The following is an 18,082-nucleotide window of genomic DNA, read 5'->3' on the forward strand; positions in this document are numbered from 1 at the left end:
CTGGGTGGGCTTCCACGCTGAGGATACTGAGGGCACAGTACCTCCATCCCATGTCCCCTGCAGACGGAGCAGCTGAAGCAGCCACGTGGCTGCTCAGCAGAAGACCTTGCCTGTCTAGTCATGATGCCGTTTGTGCAATCTGTGATGCTAGGATGCCACCTAGAGGCACTGAACTGTTTAATCCTCTTCAAAGTTTAATATGTTTGCTAACATTTATATTTTACAGGACTTCAGAAAGATTTTGATCAGTGGGATTCTTTGATCGAAGGGGAAGACGATAATCTTATTCCAGGGACCAACATTGACACAGCCAACCAACATGTCACTTTACAGAACTCTACAGGAATAGAGAAATCGAATTTAGATTAAAAGAGCTTTTTAAAAAAGTCTCATTTAAAAACTGTGTGTATGTGTGTGTGGTGTGTGCATATGATTTTAATATATTTTCTTAACTCATATTTAAAGATGTAGGCTATACCATAATAGTGATTGGAGCTTGGGGTAAGATTTTTTTCCTTTAAATGTAAAGAAAGACTGCTATATATAAAAATCATATCAGGCTAAATTTTAATTTTACTAAAATGATCCCTTTTTAGTGTCAGAATTAAAAACTGCTTTTACATTACTTTAATGGACAAGTATATTAAAATAGGCACAATGCCAATGAAAACACATTGCAGTGACATAATACTCCCTAAAAATAAAATCAAAACAGATTTTCTTTCATCTTCTTTCTATAATGAGCCGTAGAATTGAGATTTAGCAACGTGGTATTCTAGGTGGAATTTCACAGCACTTCCCTTTGACTTGTGCTCATGGTAAGAAAACTTAGATCAAGCAGACAATAAAGCTACTGCTTTCCCACAGATACTACACAATTTCAATATGATGACTAAAGGGGACGTGGACAAGGGTAAGAATCTCAGAGACAAGGCAAAGGCAGCAGATTAAAGTGGATTAAAGAAATTTGGTAATTGGTTTGCATTCACTTTAGTGGTTGATCTCTGATGCATTCTGCTTGCTAAAGAAAGGCCAGGGGTCCCAGCCATCACACGTTAAATTAGTTATTCACCCAAAAGCTGTGAAGTATAAGAAAGGAAACCTTGAGAAATAATTTTAACTGCTTCATTTTCCATTCGTTTTAATGAATGTTAATTCTATACGTAGTAGTGGAAGTAGAATAGCATAATAAGTGGAGCTGAAAAGATAGCTTAAAAATGTATGCACTTATACATCTGGGAGTCACAGAAAATGTTTTTTGTTTCCTACAGGGTATAAAAATTTATGTCACTCATTTGTTAAGTATATTTTCGTGTAACTATGGTCTTGTTCCTATGAATTCTCCATAATTAAGTTTAATTTAAGCCTGTGTGAACAGGGATAATCAGTACTTAGTAAGCAAGCCTGGTTAACTAGAACTGTTTCTACTTGTGCCTTTTGCCCAGTTAATAAGTGACTATGTGTTTTGATTTGGCCCTTCCAGCCTGTCTTAATGTTTTAAGGTGCAAAATCACTCATTTGGAGAAATTTGATTCTCCTATCCTTTAGTCATTCAGATTAAAAATTTTAAAACAGAGAGTTAGATAGAAGCTCTTAGCATGAAACTGGCAGCTTTCTGTAATCTGGCCCTAAAGCATCTTCTCTGATATTTTCTCCCAGTAATTCACAACTGTATCTCCTAGGTGAATGAACCAAACTTGTCTATTCATAATCCCGGGAACAAGCAGTATACTCATCTACCTCAACTATGTTTAATGCAAAACCTTCTCCTTTCCACTAACTGAAATTATACTCAGCTTTTAAGGTTCCTAATTCTCACTCGTCCCATCAGGCTTCAGGGTCTGATAGTGTTTCATAGACCTACATTTTTTCTCCACTCTTACATAGCAAACCTCCTTACTCACCTTAGAAATGGATAACTATTCCAATTGTTTTGATGTCCCATTCAATAGCACCTCTTTAAAACCCTTTGTTGGTGGCACATGCCAGGGTTGAAAGGAGAAGATAAATGCTGGAAGGATCCAAGGAGTTAAGATTTTTTTTTAAAACCTAGCATAGCGCATACTGCGTATCTTTCAGGGAAAAGAAGGAAATATTCATCGAATGCCTACTCCTTTTCAGGCACTTTATGTAAACCATTCCTAACCTTAAAAACACTGCAAGAAAGGTTTTATTCCCCCCATTTTGCAGATGAGGAAGATCAAGGCTCAAAGATATAATATAACCTGCCCAGGTCACACATCTAGTAAGCAGCAGATAGCGAAGATCGTTTCCTAAAGGTAGGATCTGCATTCTGCATACGACCGCCTACACAAAACCATGTTTGGAGAGCATGGGCTCTCAAGTTAGGTGGGTCTGGGTTTGATCAAGCCTCTGAGGCTCACTAGCTCTTTGACCTTAGGAAGTTACTTAACTTCTCTAAAAAGCTTCAATTTTCCCACCTATAAAAAATATGGATAATAATAATACACATCTCAGAGTCGAGGATTAAATGAGAAAATGCATTTAAAATACCAGTCAAGTGACTAACACATAAAAGCTAATGTTTAACACTGCAGTTTCACCCGATTATAGAATTGTGGTTCCATTACTACAGATATTCCAGATTCCTATGTCCTTTTTAATGAAATGAGACCACCACACCTTTAAGGATAAATTTTATTCAAATCTTATGTCATATAAGAATACTTCCAAATTCAAACAAAATATTAGCCAAATGTTTAACTACACAAACAAGGCAATGCTTCAGAAAGAAAACAAAAATTCTGAAGGAGTTATGACTAACAAAGCCATCCTCCTAAGTAGCATCATATAATATACTTGTCATAAACCTATTATTTCCTATTTTAATTTAAACACTGCATTCAAAAGAAACCAAAATAGTTTTTTTGAGATGTGAGTAATGTGTTAGCAAATTGTCTAGCAAAATAAATCTTCCCAACTGATTAGAAACATAGCACATTCAAAGGAAGGAGAAAGATCCCAGATCTGTATATACTGCAATGCCACTATAAGGACACGCATGGTCAACCTGACGTCTATTTTGTTTTCAACACATATCAAAATTTTTGACAATGACAACTTCTTGAGATTACATGCTCTCAATTTGCTCAAATGCTCTGTTGGTCTGGGTAAGATGCCACTTGTTTAAGAGCAGCTCCTGACTGGCCACATCTATGGATCCACAGTTAAATCTGTATCACCTCCAGACGCCTTTTCTGAAATGAAGAGAAAAACCTCAAGTTGAGAAAGAAACATAAAGACAAGAAAATTATTTACATGAGTTCTACCACCTTAAATGTAATATCCTCTCAAAATGGGGAGAGGAGGCAGATGAGTATTCTAATTTCTATGGAAAATTATTCCTACAGAAATGGTTTTTTTCTTTTCAGTGTTTTGGTTCTCTCACTCTACCTATTATCAAACAAAGCTTCTCTAAAAGATTATGAAATTGGCATATTTTATGTTTTGCTAGAGTGATGTTAACAAGACTGATAACCAATTAGTCCTTTATTCTGGTTGATTAGAGTGTATTTTTCCCATAATAATAAAGCCAACAAGAGCTGATTTCATTCTTAATGTGCCTTAATTCTAAGAACCAGTGTGCTACTTATGCACAAGATCATGCAACTACCAGGATCTTGCAACAAAGTGAATCTTATCATGCAGACAAACTGAAAATCCAGAAAGAAATTCCAAGAAATCACTTAACATACAAAGATAATTTAATATATGGGCTAATTAACACGGAGAAAATCCTTCAAAATATGAATTTATCAGATTCACAATTTAATTTTTAAGATCAATTCAAACAACAAACAAATTCCCTATGATATTACAAGAAATCCACTTCTTGGGTTTTTCCCCATAAGCACATTTAACATTTTTAGCTCAAGTTTTAAATTTTCTTTTGACTACTAATGTCCAAGGAAATTGATAAAGCATTTTTGTGCGAGGATTTAGGGTAATGGTATCTTTAAGACTTGGCAATCTGGGTAATAAAAGTATTTTATTTTAAAAACACGAGTTACCTTTAATTGTGGTATCATCCGATGACACGAAGTCAAGATCTTTTCCCAATGTTTGGAATGTAGCCTAAGAAAAGCAACCCTTAGATTAATACCAACTCTTTATTATAAGCACAAAATAATTAAAATCAGAAAGAGGACCACAGATAAACCAAAAAAATGGTAAACGACAAAAAGTAATTCTTGTAAAAGTAGGACAATCTGATTTTATAGTGAAGAATCACTTCAAGTATATTTTCTATTCTTTAAATACTCATTTCTCTGGAACACCTCCACTGGAGCATTCTACACAGGGAATAAAGTACCCTTTTCCAACTTTTAGCCTCCAAACCCACACAACTCTGATGTTTGGTGCATTGTTCAAGGGGCTGCTATTCAACCATTATCCATGATGAGCCACAAATGCTTCATTAAAGAATTAATAAGAGGGATATTTCTCCTATATTCCTTTCAACTAATAGCGTCGTGTGCACGCATGATGTCTGTACAGAAATTAATTCAGGAGACATATTCTTATGGTGAAATGAAATAGCCCAGATGAAAAAAAATAATTCTCAAACAATGTAATCAGAAAGACTCCCAGATCATAGTGACTTTCATGTGTCACAAAAAAAAGTCACACATAATTTAATACCCCACAATCTTCATTTTTTAAGGAAACCTAGCTCATTTCTAGACAGGCATCCGTATGTAAGAGTGTCTTCATATTTCAGGAAAGCATCATTTAAATCTCATTAATAACCAAATGAACAAATGTAAAGCCTTACTCGTAAGTAGTGCCTATGTTTGCTAACTAGCTTAAAGCCAGAGGTCGTTGAGTCTATATTATTTTATGAACACTTTAAATTGTCTTAAATGGTTCTCTTCTATTTGGCAGGTATAAGGTAGTTTATCCAAACAGAATCTTGTATGTATATATCTAAGATAATTTATCCAAATAGAATCCTGTATGTATATATTTATGTATTTGGCTGTGGATTCTTGAAAATTAACAAATGGAAAAAATCAGAATGTAAAAGTTTTAGTAAATACTGACGTAGCATAAGTGAAGCAGGCTGTTATTTCAACAAGTAAACAAAAAATGGAATTCACATAAGAAGAGAGATATTCGATGATTTTTCATAGTGGAAAATTTCAAATGACCTAAATGTCCAACACCAGGAGAAATGGTTTAATAAGTTGTTGACCATTAATGCCATGTAATATTATGTAGTTATGGCCTTCTGGTTGCAGCCAAGATGGAGTAAGCTGACTGTAGCCTCTTTCTTAAGCTGATTACAACTAAAGACTCTGGAAAGAACACAAAAAGCAACCACCTTCTGACTCTGAAAAGTAAACAGGATGAGGCAGATAGACGACTAAAGTAAAAACTTGAATAATGACTCATAATGGGTGAGTTTCACAGGTTTTGGTTTTTTCTTTTTTTCCTTCATCTCCTAGTTTTGACCTGAGGCTGGACCAAATCAGAGCTGCTCAGCTCAGGTGGACAGCCAAACTCAGAGAGATCCCCTGTTTCTAGAGAGAGGCTTGGGAACAGCAGCAGCTGAATGCTAGAGAGTGGGGATTGAGTGGGAAATCCCTTCGTTACGTTTCTTGTTTTTCTCCTGGCCCTGTCCTGAGAGCAGCCCCAGTCACTGCCTGGGGACAGCAATTGCAGTGCTGGAACCTTAATCTGAGAGAAGACTGGCCAGTGGAACTGGGGAAAGGGCCTTCTGTTATCTGAAGAGTAGCGGGCGTTGGTTATTTTTTTCTCTCTTTTCTCTTATGTGCTTCACTCCAAAGGCAGACTCAGTCAAACAGAACTGTATGAGAGCACAGTGGGAAACCTTGTCAGAAACATGTTTTCTGGCCAGAGGCCCAGGAAAAGGGGCCCCTGGGGCTGGGTAAGAGGACTCTTAGAGCCATAAAATGTGAAGGAAATCTCAGAGAGAAAAGGAATTGGAAAAATTTGAACCCCTAATACTATACGCAAACTGCTATAAGCGCCAAGGTCACCCCTGAACTATGCACATGCAGAACAGAACCAAGCAGGCACAGCAAAGTCTTTAACACCTAAACTACTATAGAAACCACTGCCGGAGTCCCAGCCTAGCCCCCAAGTGGCTTATGTCCCGGGCAGACCCGAACATCACAGCAAAGGCTTTGAAAAATAAACTGCCTTGGAACCACCAAACACAAAAGGAGAGAGAGAGAGAGAGCTTGTAACGACTCTAACTGGGTTGATTACCTACTATATTTTCTAGAAGATTTTTGACAGGATCCAGAGTCTTAAAAACATAATATTCAAAACCTTCAGGATATAATCCAAAATTACTCAACATACGAAGAACCAGGAAAAGCTAATCATTTCTCAAGACCGTCAGTAGATGCAAACTTGGAGATAACCAGATACTGGAACTATCAGACACAGATTCTGAAGCAAGAAGTTCAACAAACTCCAGACAGGATATGCTCAAATGCCCAGACATATCATAATGGCATGGGAAATTGCCCACCATATAATCTTAAATGAAGAACACAGAATATAAAACTGTATGTAGAATGAAATCAACTATGTTCAAAACATGTAGATGATATACTTATATTCCATATAAACAGAAAAATTATGAAAGAAGGCCAAACTGATCAATCTGTTTGTCTTTGGATGGATGCATTACAGGTGATTGATACTTCCCCCTTTTTTGCCATTTTCCCAGATTTTCTGCCTCAGGCATATTTTATGAAGGTCATGGACACTAAACAATTTTCATTCTTTAAGTCTCAAAATGAAAATCAGAGAGTAAAACATTAATAACTAGTTTTCCCAAAGGGATACCTCGCATAAAGTCCAGAAACATTGATTTCGTTATTGCTGTTTTTCATTGTTGTTATTACAAGATTAGTATTTTTTTCTCCATTATTCCTAAACACAAGGGCTTTGGAAATAGTATGTCACCTTTCAAAATGAAGGACAATGCTCTCACTAGTTACTAGTTGCATGATTCCATACCTCAGATGGACTCTTATCTGATTTGGGTATGCCATTCCAGACATTCTCAGGGTTCACCATCTCCTCCAAACCATTTGAAAGGTTTAAAACCTACAAGAGAGAAAAACTTAATAAAAACTGGTAGTTTCCAAAAACTGTAACTGAATTATGTATCATAGCAATTCTTTTTAAAATGAAATACCTAAAAGGCAACGAAAATGATTTTATTAAACTTCAATCTTATGTTTCAACTCAGTGGTACTTTGGTTCAAAAAACATATATTGAGTATCTATGCCAAGAGATCAAAGATAGGTAAAATTTAGATCTCAAGAAGTTCAAAATTTGGTGGAGAAATAGATCTCTAAGCGGATAATTACAATACCATGTAAGAAGTATAGATTTTGGCAGCAAGAGGTATAGGAATATGATATAGGTATAAAGCTTTGTTAGGGGTGGATGAAGAGATGGAGAGATTTAGAAAATAATGCCAGTGAATGCTTCCTGGAAGAGATGATGGCTACGGTAAATATTTTAAAGATAAGCAGAAACTAACCAGTTGGGGAAGGGAATAGAATACAGGCAAATAGAACTGCCTATTTATTATTAAATACATCAAAGAAGCCAAGCAGAACTGTATACGTAGGAGGAATCAAGCAGTTTGACGTCTACCTAATATAAGGTAAAAACATAAAGGAGCAAGACCCAAGGCTGGAGAGGTACACGGACACTCAACTCTAGAGGACCATGCCATGTTAATGAGCGTGTCTTTTCTATTCTAGACCAGTGGGTCTCAAATTTTAACGGTATAAGAATGAACATTCCTGGTCCTACCCCCAGAAATGCTGACCCAGCCAGAGCAAGGTGCAGGAATCTACAATTCAAGAAACACACCAGGTGATTCTGACAGGCAGTTTTCACAGGAGAAACATGAGCAACTGGAAGTCCCCGAGAGTAAAGTTTTACCATAGGAATGATGTAGTCAGATTTGCATTTGACGGACTTCACACTGGCAGTGAGAAGAATCAATTGAAAGAAGACTAGAAGATGTAAACCAAATAGAAGGTTAGTAGAGTAATGTCCTCGTGAAATGAGAGGCTTAACCAAGGCAGTGGCTTTAGGTATAAAAAGTTTTAACTAAGAGATAAGTGGGAAGTGTGGAACTTTGGTGACTGATAGGATATCAGGCATAAGGGAGATGAAAGAACCTATGATGATTTCTTGCTAGGAGGCTTATATAGGAGCTTTTGAAATGATTTTTGCACTGCATCTGATTATCAAGGAGAATGAGCAGGTAAACATATGTTCAATTGCATTTTCTAGTCTGACAAAGTTTGGTAAAATTTCCTTAACAGTCTGCAAGTACATTTTGAGATAAAGTACTTTAACTTTACTTACTCTTGTGCCTTCTTCAGCTATTTCCAAAATCTCACATTTAGACCACGTGTTTCTTACACTTGACCACACGACACATTTGGATCCAACAGTAAATCCTTTCAGAGTGTAGATGTTCTCTGGTTGAGCTACCAGATTGAACAGGATAAGATTCAATGCACACCTCCTCATTCCTTAATGTTAGATAGACAAGCAAAGCATTTTCCTAAACTGCATTTACTATTCCTATGTAAACAATATCATGTATGGTACGTGTTCTAAGTCTGTCTCCTTTCCTCAATTTTATTTTAAATTCTTCCAGCGCCCCCTCTCCATGATGTGATGTGTTTTCTTTTTTCTTTTTTTTTAAAGATTTTATTTTTTCCTTTTTTTCCCCAAAGCCCCCCAGTACATAATTTTATATTCTTCATTGTGGGTCCTTCTAGTTGTGGCATGTGGGACGCTGCCTCAGCGTGGTTTGATGAGCAGTGCCATGTCCGCGCCCAAGATTCGAACCAATGAAACACTGGGCCGTCTGCAGTGGAGCGCGCGAACTTAACCACCTGGCCACGGGGCCAGCCCCATGATGTGTTTTCTTAATGATGTGAATCTGATTTCTAACATTGAAAATTACTACTGAAAGCTAGTTATTGCTGCCACATGTGGTATGGTCTACGGTTACAACAGCCCCTTCTATAGCAAAGCAGCATACTGCAAGTGAGCAGACGGTCTTATCACAACGCTACTACTTATTATTAAATTGTGACAGTGAGGGCTAAAAATGTAGGGTAATATTTAAATAAATTGTTGTATACCCAAACGATGGCATAATATGGAATTAAAGTATTTTGAAAGCACATTTACGGGACTAAAATGCAGAATTCAATACTGGAGGACAGTATGATCTCTATTTAGTTTTTAAAACTGTGTGTAAACAGACATACACAGAGAGGATGGAAGACAACAGGAAGGAAGGACAGCACAGTGTTAACAGTGATCATTTCTCGGTGGTAGGCTCCTGATGATTTTCATTCTCCTTAGTCTATTGTTTTCTCTATTTGGTACAATGGCTCAAATTTAATAATATAAAAATTGACATTTAAAATGTCTAAGATTGATTGTAAAAAAAGCCCCCAAAAGTTAGCCGTTTCTTGTATCTTTTAAATCTTATTAAGTAGCCAAAAAAATAGCAGTGAAAACAATTTATAAAAAAGTCAATGACAATAAACGTTCTCCAATATTTACTCATGGCTAACTTTTTTGGTTAATAGAGGCTGTCTAAACTAGTTTTTGTTTAAGGGTTTCTAAATGAATGGCAACATGTATGCATTGACACAAAACAGTTATATTTGAAAACTCTGCTAGAAAGACCCTTATCATAAATTCATGCCTAGAGTAGTGCTTGGCAAAGGAGCACTAAGGTTTTTTTAAAACTTACCAAAACACATAACCTTGTCATTTTAAAGATGATTCGTTTACATTTTGAATGTGATTACTTTTTGGAGGCACAGATTTTAAACATTCTATTTTAAACACAAAGTTAATAATTCACCATTTCACTCAGCATATAAAGTATTACTTTACAAAGATTTCAAACAATTTCTCCATGTTTAAAATGCCCTTTATAAAATCTAAATCTGATTCTCTTTTCAGGTTTTAATCTTTTCCCCAAGAAATTAATTTAAAAAATTCAAATAAGAATTCTTCTCTAAGACAAATAAGTACTTTTGAAAGACACTAAGTTAAACTTACGTAAAAGTGAAAGAAAAAAATTCACATACCTGGCACATGATCTGGTAAAGCATTACCGTGTTTCCTTCCATCTCTGGATTCTTCTCCAGAGAACAAAGAAGTCAATGATGAAATGGCATCTCTGCTTTTATATGCTGTGAATTCTTCTTGATATACATTCATTTCAATCTGAAGCTTGGGATCACAATTCTTTCCATGTGGATGCAATGATAACCTATGCTGGTCATCAAAACATTCGACACAACTTGACTTTCTTGTGTCCTCAGGACACATGGATTCTTGGGCTTTCTGACTAAGTCTTAAAGACAAAGGGTTTATTTTATCATCTAGACACAACTGGGCTGTCGGTAACTCTAGTTCTGGCTGTTTCTCGGCTTCACAGTTGAGGGGCAGCTGTACTGTAAATGGTTGCAGGGCGGCTTCTGTGTCACAGCCTTGTGGGAGGGGCACCATCGGAGGCACCAGGCCTAGCTCTTCTTTCTCTTCATCCCCGACTAAAGAATGCTGTAGTTCAAGGGATTCTAGTTCCAAGAATTCTTTTGATTCATCATCAGGAGACAGCGGTACCTCAAGGGAATTCAGTTCTAATATCTCCTTTGTTTCACTGGCACGCGGTAACAACGTGCTAAATCCTGTAACTAGGTACTTATCATCAAACTTTGCTCTGTCAACAAAACGGCACTCTGCTTTATCTTCTGGTAACTCAGGGCCAATGTTATCTTTGCGTGGGTTTTCAAAAGCTTCAAAAACGTCATCAGTTTCAGGGTCATAGAATTTACTTGGTTTGGTCTCGATGTTTAAGTCATTTTCGGTTCTTTCAGAGAGCTCATCCGTCTGTGACTCCACATAGAGTGTTTTCTCTTGTCCAGCTTTACTACTAGCTCTCTTAAGTCCAACATCAGGACTGGGGGACCCAAGAGCTCCCTTTATGCCTAGGCAACTTTTTTCATCAGGCAGATCACTGTTACTATTACCGATTTTAGAATATTTCTTCATTTTCTCATTAATACTTTCTCCTTTGCTTTTCAGGTCAACAATTGCTAAAGGGATACCACAAACATCCTTTTTGATTTCTAATATTGTTATCTCCAGTACATCTTCTGTTACTATTTCATAAAAGTAGTCATTCCCCTCTTGAGGGCACACACCTTCTGAGATATCAAATCCTGAGAGGCAACATGGAAAGGCCTGCATGGGAACGACCAAAAGTTCAGAAGGAATGTTCCAGAGGGCTTTTGGGTCCACACAGTCTTCAATGTTTCCAAAGTCCACAAGCCTGACAGATACAAGATAATCTTCACAAATATTGGTGATGAGAGCCCTATAATAATGCCCATCATCTCTGTATCTCACTATGCAAGGATCTCCAATATGCGGACATGGGATACAACTCCTGCAGTCTGTCACCTTTTCTCCAGCAGTCTGCACTTCTACTTCTAAATACTGAAGTTTCTCTGTATCAGCAAATTGACACCAAAAATATTCAGGTCCATCTATTACAGTGGCATAAGCTCTTATCATCTTCATCTTTGGATTATACCAGTTAAGGAATACTGAAGTGTCTATGTCTGTTCTCTTGACAGACATTGAACAGGCATCTTTAGTTATTTGGGTAGAAAGTCCTATCTGAGATGTTTTACTGAAAGCATATCCACTAATCATATCTTCTGCGATGATCCCGTGTTCATCAGCAAGAATAACTTCCCATCTGTCTTGAAATCTAACAAATTCACATCTTACTTGAGACTCACCTGTCCTCAGGGAAAAGTAATGCATCATTTCCTTAGAGTTGAAAATCTCAGGAACCCAAGGTCCCCGTAAGGAGCAGTGAATGCACAATCCTGGTAACAGTGCATTAATAAGGTCAAGCTTACCTATCTTGTTAGTGTGAACCACAGAAACATTGCCATAATCAATAAAGTGTACAGAGAGAAGGTCATCGGGTAGTTGTTCCCTGACCACAGCACGATACCATAAATTGTCTTCTGGAAAAATGGCACATATTACATCTCCTCCTTGTAACGGTGGACCTGCATAATACTCAGGCCTTGTTCTAAAATTGTTTAATCTCTCTGAAAGACGATTAATTTCAGCTCCATCTTCTGTTAGTTGAACATAAAAGTCTGAAAGATCATTTATATGAGAAACATATACAGTTGTTTTAAAGCCAGAAATTATAGTCTTCTGAGGGAACTCAGAAAATCTTAAAGGCAAATCTGTGTTATAGGAATCTCCAATTTTTCTCTCCGAAAGACTGGCTTCTAGTTTTGTGGCTTTCAAAGGTGGCTCAGCAAAACTTTCATCTTTCTTTTCTGTTGTTAATGGAGACACTTGATTATTTTTATTTCCCACAGAGTACTGATATTGGGTGACTAAGTTTGTCTTTGTTGAACTTTGTAAAAGTTTGAGCTCCTTACATGCTGAGCTGATCTTGGGTTTGTATGATTCTCCCAAAATCTCCATACTGTGTAACTTCTTCTCTACTGATTTACTTAAATACTCTGTGGGTGACATCATCATATTTTCCTTTTTCACTTCAAGAGTTTCGGTTGTAGAGAGAAGTGCGTCATTTTCTTTTTTTTTTCTTTCCCCATCTTTGTAAGCAAGTAGCCCTAACTTCTTATTAATACTAGCATTAATTTGAATACTGTCATCATACAGTTCCAGAATCAGTCTTCCATCTGGATCTTTTGCTACAACCAAAGCCTTCAATGACTTATCTAAAATAGTCTCCTGAAACCATGTTGTAACTTCTTTTGGTACGTGATCAGGAATGTCAGACAACGAACATTTAACAGCTTGCATGGGCAAAAGTAAGACGTCACACGTATCACTAGGTATTGGAAGCAGATCATCATTTGTTATCATGTGAATGTTCCCAAAATCAACAAAGAAGACTTTATTTGGTTCTTTTTCTATTATTATCCCCCTATACCAGTTTCCATCAGTATACTTGGCAAGGCACAAGGTTCCAGGGATCAAGGGGGATGTTTTTAAATTCAGCAAAATTTTACTTAATTGTGTAATATTACATGACAACTGTTCTAAAACATTTGCATTTCTTCCCAGCTGGCAATAAAATGTCCAGGGGTCATCAACGTGTGTTATATACACTGATTCTTCACTTCCAATTTTCACATCATGTGTAGAATAGTAGTAAGAATGTAGCTGAACAGAGGACTCCAGAGGGTTCTGAAGTTCTACTGGTCTTGCAAGGCTCTTTTCTACCAGAAAATGGCACACGCTCTGAAAGGGTGTTAGCAAATCCACGATAGTAAATAGTTCTTTATCATGTACTGAAGCCAAAGCAAATATTGTGCATTTTAATTCTAGATTGTCTTCCTCGGCATTATCTACAAATTCACTAAAAGCTTGTATTGCCTCTTCATCCCAAACAAAAGGACTGTGACCAGTTGGTTGAATTAAATTATAAAGACTGCACCTAAAAGCCTGAGCCTTAACCTTGAGAAACTCTTCACTAATTGCATAAATATTCTTCAGAGACACCATATCTTTGTCTCCATAATCTACAAACACTACTGTGACATGCTCTGAAGATTGTTCTCCGCTAATCAGAGCTCTGGACCATTGTCCATTTATTGTTCGTTTTGCCAAACAAGTGGGGGTGGTTCCCTGGTAAGGAGTAGCTGTATTTTTGCAATAGTCTTGAATATCACACATTAGAGATTTGAATTCTTTTTTGTTCTGGGTCAGCTGGCACCAGAAATAGCCAGGATTTTCCACATAAGACACTTTGACTTCTACTGTACTTCCAACTTGTAGCTCTCCTGTACCAGAGGAAGCTGGCTTCATTTCCAAGAAATTCTGTATAAGAGGAGAATAAACAGATACTCTTTTCTCTTTTTCTTGCACAACTAGTCCTGCTGAGACATTGGCAACAACTGTTGGGTCACTCAAAGCTTCTGCAACAGATGTAGCTTTATTCTCTCTCTTGGCTTTCTGTTCTACTTCTACCTTACTGGAAGAAGGTATCTTGTTATTCTCAAAAGTGAAATGGTTTGAAACACGCCCTGGAGAGCAGGCAGTTAAGGGAATATTATCCTTTGTTTCAAATTCCTGATACTTGGCATATCCAGCTTGAGCAATTACTTTACTAATGTTTTCTTCCCCTGTTCTTGATTCATCAAGAATCTCGATAACATATTGCTTATCTTGCTTATCAAGGACATGGATAACTAATTCTTTGTGCAGTACAGTCTTTTCAAAAAAGGAAATTGCCTCCTGGCTCCAACTCTTCCCCAAAGGCCAAATGTCAGCCAGGGTGCACCTCAGAGCCAATATTGGGAGCTTCCTAAACTGAGGAAGCAGCTTCCTCACGTCATACCAGTCCACGTTTTCCAAATTGCCACGGTCAATTAAGAATACATCCACACTTTTCTCATCTAATCTGGTGACCGTAGCCCGAAAATAGCCATTTTCTTTCCATTTGACACAGCAAAGGTCATCAGGTTCGGGTTTCAAAACGACCCCATCCAGCTTACTGGCCGAGGAGTAAAAACTGCACATTTTCCTCATCAATTTGCTGAAGGTGCCATTGTGTTTCCTCAACCGAATCCAAAACTCTGAAGGATTTTTAACAAACTCTACCTGGGCATCATAGAAGGCGTTCATCTTTAACCTGATGGGTCTTAAGGCTGGGAGGGACATCTCTTCATCCACTTCTTCAGCAGGAGACGAGGACTGAAGAGCTGTTTCTGGTTCCTCCTCCTCCTCCTCCTCAATTCCCTGGCTCTGAAGGAATCGGTCAGCCAAGCAACAGGACTGTACTCCAAAAACACAGTTAAGATTAATCCCGTCTTCTCCATACAGGGTGACATAATACACATGCTCAAAGGAGCAGTAAAATTCAATCTTTGCATTCACTGCGTGGCCCAGTATCAGTGCCTTCAGGTCACCGACCTGGGACCGAGACCAGCCTCTCCCAGCATCCCAGAGTCCATACAAAGCACAAGGGTAGGTCACCACAGGCATTCGAAAATATTCAGGCAGCAGGTAGCGAAGGCTGCTACAACTCACTAGCTCCTTCCTTCCATAGTCTACATGAAGCACCTGGGCACAGCGCTGGGGCCGAAAAGTCTCCAGCAAGAGCGCCCTGTACCAATGTCCATCCAATCCATAGGATGCGCACGGGGAGCCCGGCTTGTCTGGGCTCTCCTCCCTCTCCTCCCAGGTGGCACTGGTAGAGTTCTCATCTCGCGTCCCTGTGGAAGCCCGGTATATCTGGGCCATGCTCTCGGAGAGGCGGTGGATCTCCTGCGAGAGGCTCCGGAGCTGGCAGTGGATGCGGTGGGGATGGCACACCTGGGTCACTACCACGGGCTCCGTCACGCCCAGCTGCAGCTGCGGGTAGAAGTAATCCAGGCCCGGCTGTTGCGCCTTCGGCAGGCCCTGCGGGAGGGCCGGGGCCCCGGGGCCCACGCCAGCCGCGGCCGCCTTGAGATAGCGCTTGAGCAGCAGGTGGAAGAGGCTGTCGGGCACCTGCCGGGCCAGGCCCAGCTCCTGCATCTGCTGGCACAGGCCAGGCACGTCCAGGAGGACCAGGCGCTGGGGGCACAGCACGTCGAGCACGCGGCCGTGCACCTCCTTGCCCTGCAGCTGGCTAAGGAAGTCCACGGCGCCGGGCGGCCAGTGCTGGGGCTCGCCGCTGCCCGCGCCGCCCGCGGGCACCAGGCCGGCCAGCACGCAGCCCAGCGCCTCGGAGGGCAGCTGGAAGAACTCGCCGCGCCCCGGCGCCAGCGAGCCCGCGCCGGCCGTAACGGTGCGGCCCTCGTCGAGCAGGAAGACGCGGCTCTCCTGCGCCTGCCGGCTGACCACGCGGCAGCGGTGCCACAGCAGCCCCACCCGCACCAGGCACAGCTCGCCCGGCGAGGCCGCGGCGCCGCCCAGCGCCCACGGGCCGCGCGCCGCCGCCGCTTCCTGGATCTCCCGGCTCAGCCGCACGTACTGCTCCCGCCGCTCGCCCACCAGCCCCCAGAGCCGCACCGGGATCACCTCCGCCTGCACGTCCACGAAGGACACCCGCAGGGCCAGCGCGGTCCCCGGCGCCGGCAGCCCCGGCGTCGAGTACATCCCCCCGGCGCGGCGCGGCCTCGGCTCGCTGCGGGGTCAGGGCGGCGCGCCCGGCCGCTGGAAGCGGGGCCCCACGAAGCCAGGCCCGGAGACCGAGGCACGGGAAGGACGCCCGCCAGGCGCCCCCTCGGCGACGCGCCCGACGCCGGGCCGCACGGACTCCAGCCGCCGTCTGCTCACACGCGGCGGCCCGACCAACCGCCCGCGCTTGCGCCGCCGCCGAGGCCTGGACCGCGCGCGGCGCCCCCTTCCGGCCGCGGGCGGCGGGCCGCGCCCCCGGGGGTGGTCCCGGCGAGGGGGAGGCCGGGGGCAGGCAGGCGGGGCTTCTGGGCCGTCCAGGAGGCCTAGAGGTGGCCGGACCCGGACGCGGCCTGCTCCTCCTCAGGGCGCCGGCCACCCGGGAGCAGGCGGGGAAGGCCTGGCAGCGGGCTGCGGTGAGCGCCAGGCCCGAAAGGGACTTCGCTTTCGGCTGTCCGGCGCATGCTGACGGAGCCCGTGAGCCAGAAACGGGAAGGAGGGATGGAGGCGCCGAGGGCATGTGCCTGGCCGAGTGGCCCTGCGCTCCGAGGCCCGCGGCTCCCGCCTGAGGCGGTCGAGGGCGCCTGAGCCCCGCGGGGCCGGGGTTTGCTGATGCTCTTTCGGTGTTGGGACCTGGAGCGAGGTGCTTATCCTGTCCTCTAGGAACCTGTTTGATCGCCTGAATTGATAAGACTTACTAGGGTTAAAATGAAGTATGAGAGTATACGGAGACTGTTAAATGCTTCTTTCCCCACGTTGCTGGTGGAATGTAAAAGGGTGCAGCCACTTTTTAAAAACTAAATATGTACTCGCCATATGACCTAGCAATTACACTCTTGGGCATTTATCCCAGAGAAATGAATACTTATGTTCATGCAAAAACCTGTACAAATATGTTTACAGCAGCTATATTCCTAAGAGCTAAAAACTGAAAACAACCCAAGTGTCAAGGAGTAAATGTTTAAGCAAACTGTGGTACATCCACTCCACTGGATACAACTCAGCAATAAAAAGGAAAAGAAATGAACTATTGATATATGCTACAACTGGGAAGTTTCTCAGGGAATTATGCTAAGTGAAAAAAAATATATATATATATATCCCAAAAGGTCACATACTGTATGATTTCATTTATATAATATTCTTGAATCAACAGAAATATAGAGATACAGAGCAGATTAGTGGTTGCCAAGCATTAGGGATGGGGGAGTGGGGAGCATGAGGGAGCCTTGCGATGCAGCTGTTCTGTATTCTGAATGTGGTGATGGTTACAGGAAGCATGGTTACAAAGATGGTTACAAAGGTGATAAAATTGCATAGAATTAGACACACACAGACGCTTGTAAAACTGGTGAAATCGGAATCTGTGGATTATATGTCACTTTGCTGGTTTTGATTGTGTACTACAGTTGTGGAAGATGTTAAAATTAGAGAGGACTCAGTGAAAGGTGCATGGGACTTTCTTGTACATTTTTTTCAACTTTATGTGAATCTAAAATTTTTTCAAAATTAAAATTTTAAAAAGCATTCTATGAAACTCAGATTTTAGTGTCCATAACTAAAGTTTCATTAGAATACACACACACAAATAATTCAAGACTATGCCATTATAGGGGGACAATTAGAGTAGAAAAAGCAAGCCAAAGCAAATTATTTATCTATCTTCTTGTTTCCACATCTGAAAATGAATGTAAGGACACACGTAGTTCTGAGGCATGAACTAATGTAAGTACAGTTAACATGTTTGCATTAAATAAATACTTGAGATGCAACAAAACATAGTGGAAAAAGCAAAGGCTTCAGATTTTGAAAGTCCCTGTTTCTTATCTCAGGGTGACATGGACAGTGAACTTT

At 41.0% G+C, this 18,082-nt stretch overlaps 2 protein-coding genes across 5 annotated transcripts in view; one reads left to right on the forward strand and one right to left on the reverse strand.

Annotated features, from left to right (window-relative positions):
• Positions 1-403, forward strand: part of PLA2G7 (phospholipase A2 group VII) — a 35,760-nt gene extending 35,357 nt beyond the window's left edge. For all 4 annotated transcript variants that reach the window (XM_046640078.1, XM_046640079.1, XM_046640080.1 and 1 more), the window contains one exon: positions 227-403. In XM_046640078.1, the coding sequence (XP_046496034.1) occupies positions 227-369 (143 nt within the window). In that variant the 3' untranslated portion in view covers positions 370-403. The remainder of the gene's footprint in view (positions 1-226) is intronic.
• Positions 404-521: 118 nt separating this feature from the next.
• Positions 522-16,210, reverse strand: TDRD6 (tudor domain containing 6). The gene is made up of 5 exons (XM_046640077.1): positions 10,150-16,210; positions 8,393-8,517; positions 7,018-7,107; positions 4,032-4,095; positions 522-3,218 (listed from the first exon to the last, which is right to left on the reverse strand). Exons 1-5 carry the CDS (start codon positions 16,208-16,210, stop codon positions 3,175-3,177), a joined length of 6,384 nt encoding a protein of 2,127 aa, XP_046496033.1. The 3' UTR covers positions 522-3,174.
• Positions 16,211-18,082: the final 1,872 nt, after the last annotated feature.

This window comes from Equus quagga, chromosome 15, assembly GCF_021613505.1.
Source record: "Equus quagga isolate Etosha38 chromosome 15, UCLA_HA_Equagga_1.0, whole genome shotgun sequence".
NCBI classification, from domain to species: Eukaryota; Metazoa; Chordata; class Mammalia; order Perissodactyla; family Equidae; genus Equus; species Equus quagga.

Coding starts and splice junctions, on each gene's coding strand:
- TDRD6 (XM_046640077.1), bottom strand. CDS start 16,210: ATGTACTCGACGCCGGGGCTGCCGGCGCCGGGGACCGCGCTGGCCCTG. Junction 4,096..7,017: donor CAGATAAGAGTCCATCTGAG/GTATGGAATCAT, acceptor TGCTTTTCTTAG/GCTACATTCCAAACATTGGG. Junction 3,219..4,031: donor GGATGATACCACAATTAAAG/GTAACTCGTGTT, acceptor TCTTCATTTCAG/AAAAGGCGTCTGGAGGTGAT.